At 45.8% G+C, this 5,072-nt stretch overlaps 1 protein-coding gene across 2 annotated transcripts in view; it reads right to left on the minus strand.

Annotated features, from left to right (window-relative positions):
* The window catches only part of LOC129683451 (solute carrier family 22 member 2), a 32,482-nt gene that overhangs the window by 12,342 nt on the left and 15,068 nt on the right, over window positions 1–5,072 (minus strand). For both annotated transcript variants that reach the window (XM_055616197.1, XM_055616198.1), the window contains exons 6-7: window positions 4,061–4,167; window positions 1,402–1,616 (exon numbers count right to left, since the gene is read on the minus strand). In XM_055616197.1, coding sequence (XP_055472172.1) covers window positions 1,402–1,616; window positions 4,061–4,167 — 322 coding nt within the window. The remainder of the gene's footprint in view (window positions 1–1,401; window positions 1,617–4,060; window positions 4,168–5,072) is intronic.

Genomic DNA, 5,072 nt, shown 5'->3' on the forward strand with positions numbered 1-5,072 from the left:
GTGGGGGGGGCGGGGGGGGGGGGGGGGGGGGGGGGGGGGGGGGGGGAATCCAGAACTCATCCATTCTGCATACGATCACTTTTCCTCAAACTGTGCTCCAGAGTGGGCTGGCAAGGACAAGCTCCATGGTGCAGAAACGAGACAGGGAAGGAGGGATGGTTCTCTACAGAGGTGAGTCAAATGCAGCAGCCTCTGCAGAAGTGTGTGCTCTAACGTTAGCTCTGTGTGCACGCATGCACGTGCAGGTGGATCAGAGGTTGATGCCGTACGTCTCCCTCAGTCAGCCCACATCTTCTACAGCACAGCGGGAACCCAGAGGTCGCCAGTTCAGACAGCTCAGCTAGCCGACTTACTCTAGGGAGCTATGTCTTTGCCTCCTACGTGCTGAGACTGTGCCATGCTTGCCAGAATTTATGTGGGTTCTGATGAGCCGAACTCTGGTCCTCAGATTTCCACAGGAAGTGTTTTACACATGGATCCATCTCTCAAGGATTAATGGTTTCTCTAAAAAAAATGTGTGGAACTGGAGAGATGGCTCTCTGATTAAGAATAATTGCTGCTCTTGCAAAGGACCCAGATTTGATTCCCAGCACCCATAGCAGGCTTCTCACAACTACCTGCAATTCTAGCTCCAGGGGATCAGATACCCTCTTATGCTCCCATGTACACGCACCCATGTACAAACATACATAAAATATACACATACGTAAAACATTTTAAAGTTAAGTTTAAAAAGTGTAGCTTAGGTTCATAGAAAAATGAAGGGACAGATTTTCCACAGCTTTCCCACTGGCATACAAGCAACCTCCTCCATTATCAATATTCCTCCCAGTGCAGCCATCTACACAAACTGACGACTCTGCATTGATAAATCATGGTCACACAGTGTCCGTCGCTGACCCAAGGAGCTACTCTAAGTGGGTCTGGGCATATATGAATACATGTTCCTGGCATTATGTCACACAGAGGGTTTTCTTGCCCTGAAAGTCCTCTGCCCTTTGCCTTTCCCCTCTGCTTCTGGCCAGTCCTGACCTTTCTATTCTCACCATAGTTCTACCTCAAAGAGATTTGTAAACCTCAGCTTTTAAGGACAGCAGTATGACACTAGTTTCCAAAGTTGGGGTACCATCATGGAGGTTGTCCTAGAGAGCCAGGAAACTGTGGGCATATTGTAAGTGATTGCTGTTCTATCATGGCCTCAAACAAAGCTCCATGTGGCTAAAAAGATTGTTTCACGGCCTTTTGACCCATAAGGAAAGATATAAGATAGTTGCTGATGCCGTGAGGTTTTTCTCATTTACAGTGCATGATTATACAGAGGTCAAGGAATTGGTGGAATGTTCTAGAGCAAGGCTTTGTGCTGGGCCTGCCTTCCTCAAATCCCTCGTGCTCTGAACTTACCAGCAGGGATAAAAACTGAAGCTAGACAGGCTGCTCCAGCCACCGTATTTGCCGCAGCCCAAGGATAGCGGCGACCAACACGGTCTATGGTGAGGATGATGATGAAGGCAGCTGGGAACTCCATCAGGGCAGAGTAGAAGAAATCCAGGTAGATGTTGCTGCCTGCAAGGCCCATGTGCATGATAAGGCCCTGGTAGAGAACAGAGCTCGTGAACCTGAGCAGAGAGGAGAGCCAGGGTCAAGCTGAGCACTGAGCACACGTTCCCGCAGGAGAGGCTTTGGGGAGGAAGAAGAGTTGGTGGTAGGTGACCTTTGTCTGTGACCTTTTCTCTAGTGTTCCATCTGTGCCATTGTTTTTATACCCACTACTTTACTGTGGCTGGAGGTGCCAGAGAGGCAGAAACCTGGAAACAGCTGGGAAACATCTGGGGCCATTCATTGGCCCAGTGAGAAGCTGAGAAGTCCTGATGGAATGATTACATGGACTAATAGCCAATGGCTGGCTCATGGTTGGCAACCACTTCCCCCTTTATATTTTTATGTGAGTATTTAATGTAATGTTGTTTATGTATTTGGGTGTGCATGTGTGTGTGTTTGTATGCTTGTATAATTGTTCGTGTGTGTGTGTGTGTGTGTGTGTGTGTGTGAAGGTATATGTGCAGGCCAGAAGCTGATGTCATGCATTTCCTTCTATTTCTCTCCCCCTTGCTTTTTGAGACAGAGCCTCTCTCTGAACCTGAACACCATGATCATTTAGGCTGACTGTCCATCAAGCCCCAGGGATCCACTGTTTTCACTTCCCAGCACTAGGACAATAGGCACATGCCTTCAAATCCAGCTTTTTATGTGGCGTGGAGCATCCAAATGCACGACCTCATGCTTGTTCGGCAGGTACTTAACCCACCGAACCACCTTCTAGGCTCTTTGTGGTCTTCTAATGCATTTTGGATGTAAAGACTTGGACTACTTCATTCAGACTTCATGAACCTGAAGACCCAATGTATGTCTTCTCAATGGTTTCTTCCCCGGCCTGTCCCAACTGCCCTTCTGACAAGTGTTTCAAATTATGTTAACTTAAAAGAATGGAAGATCTGAGGCTGATGGGCCAGAGTCCATATTCAGAAGGAAAGGCGAGTGAGGTCAAAGGTCAAAGCTGCCTGTGCCATGCCGTACCCTGACATCTGTGGCTCTTCCCAGCAAGGGCAGGTCTTTCTGAAGCCACTGTGGGGAGCAGAGCTCACTGTGGGGAAATAGCCTCCTCTTTATGGAGGTCATCACACTGACCCCCACAGCTCTGAGAGCGCCTGCACACGGCCAGCCTCGAGAGGCTCGGTCCCTGTATTGTAGAGTCAGTGCTGTCGACTTCATACATTTTGGAGTGGGTTTGTTTGTTTGTTTGTTTGTTTTCCCTCCCAAGTAAAAAGGGTAGGAGAGGCCTCTCCTCCCTAGCTTTGTACATCTGTAGAGATCTAAAAGCAGATCAAATAATCTATACTAATACTTCTCAATTTGGATTATATATTAGAACCATTTGGAGAGTTAAAAAAAAAAAAAAAAAAGAAAAAACCAAAACAACAACATACACCAAAAACCTTATTGGTTTTTAAGGAGCCGCAGGCCAGGGCTCCTTAAATATTTTTACACTTTCTTCTTCTTTCACCCAAGAAATTTTTATGAGACCCCCAAGTATATAGGCATATAAAATAGGTATTCAAATCTAACATTTGCTGATACTCATAAAGAAATTTATTTTAAAATAATTCTTTGGTCTATGTATAATTTTGCCATCTGTTATGATGAAAGTAGAATTGTATATTAATGATATGGAGACACATACTTGTTTTTTAAAACATTCCTTTATTTTCAGTTTGTGTGTATCGGTGCTTTACCTGCATGTAAACGCATATGCCTGGTGCCTATGGAGGCCAGAAGATGGTGACAAATCTCTTGAAACTGGAGTTACTGGCAGTGGGAACCACAATGTGGGTGCTGGATTCTGAACCCAGGTCCTCTTCAAGAGCCACAAGTACTTTTAACGACTGAGTCGTCTTCCCAGCCGCATATTTATTTTTATGTGAGTAATTAAATATTGAGTTTTTGATGCCGTCGGACAAACGGCATCTTCAATATTTTTCAGAACTGACCAATACTTTTCTTTTATAATTGTCATTTCGGAGAAATGCCACTTCCTATAAATACACAGTACAAAATAACAGAAGTACTCTGAGGACCACTTCCATAAATTGTTGGAAATTTGGGGCTGGAGAGATGGCACAGCGGTTAAGAGATGGCTCACCGGTTGCTCTTCCGGAGAGCCCAGGTTTAATTCCCAGAACCCACGTGGCAGCTCACAACTCCCTGTAACTCCACGTCTAGGGGATCAGACCCCTTGCACATCCATGCAGGCAAAATACCAATGCACATAAAAAAAAAAAAAAAGATTTTAAAAAATTGTTGAAAATTCTGTCCCATCCCAAGCCAATTTTGCATTTGTCTGAAGGAAGTGTTACCAGGTAAGCCTGCTGTCTGTGAGAAACAGGTCAATGTCTTCTGTTGGTGCTAATTTGAGGTGAGGTGTGCTTTTCCCTCTCTTTACTATGAGCGACTGTAATTGTATGAATGTATAAGCATTTTAAGTTAACACAAAGGATTGCCTTACCAACTGTACATCAAAATCAAAGTATGTTTCCTTATCTGAGGGGTTCTGACCAGGTCAAGGAAGGAAGGGTTCAGTTTCTCGCCAGCATCCTCGTCTGCCCTCAGGCTCTAAGAGAAGAACAAGAAGGTGTTTTCTGTTAGAAAGGTCTCCAAGTCATAAAGAGAATAGCGGCCACACTCACTACTGAGAATCCATCATGGGCCCAGCTCTATGCTGGCCACACAGCACACAGTCTTATTTAATATTTACCCTCGAAGTTAGGGTCTGTTTTCCACTCCATTGTACAGCAGAAGAGCTGGGACATAGAACAGATAGGTCGCTCATGGCCTGTGATTTGTAAGGTACACTGGGGTACCATGGGAACCCAGCTCTGCGGTCCTGAGTGGCCCATCTGTGGCTGACTGGGAAGGAAGCTCAGGCCTGAGACCATGAGATCGAGACTTGGCACCAGCATCACTTGGAGCTCAGTAGGAATAAAGTACCGGGAGGCCGAGGAGATGGTGCAGCAGTTAAAGCACCCGACGTGCAAGCATGAGGATTAGAGTTCAGATTCCTGGAATCATCTAAATGCTGGCTGGGTGTGGCCTGTAATTCCCAGAGCAAGTTGGCTAGCAAGACTAGCCTCATCAGTGAGCTCTGGGTTTGATTGAGAGACCTTGCTTAATGAATTAGGTGGAAGGGTGATGAAAGATGATTATTGACATCACACACACGCACACATGCACACACGCACGAGCATGCATGCACAGTCTCTGAGTCTCTCAAAAGTCATGCAAATGTCAAAGTCTCACAGTAACCCATGCTACGTTCTCATTTGGAAATGATTTACTCTTATTGTGACGTAATTTTCTTTTTCTTTCGAGGCAGAATCTCTGCCTGGGCTAGCCTTGAACTCACTATGTAGTCAAGGATGACCCAACTGCTGAGCCTCCTGCTTCCACCACCTTCGAAGTGCTAGAGTTAGGCACACACACACACACACACACACACACACACACACACACACACACAC

Source organism: Psammomys obesus, unplaced genomic scaffold (genome assembly GCF_907164565.1).
Source record: "Psammomys obesus unplaced genomic scaffold, mPsaObe1.curated_primary_1811, whole genome shotgun sequence".
In the NCBI taxonomy this organism is placed as follows: Eukaryota; Metazoa; Chordata; class Mammalia; order Rodentia; family Muridae; genus Psammomys; species Psammomys obesus.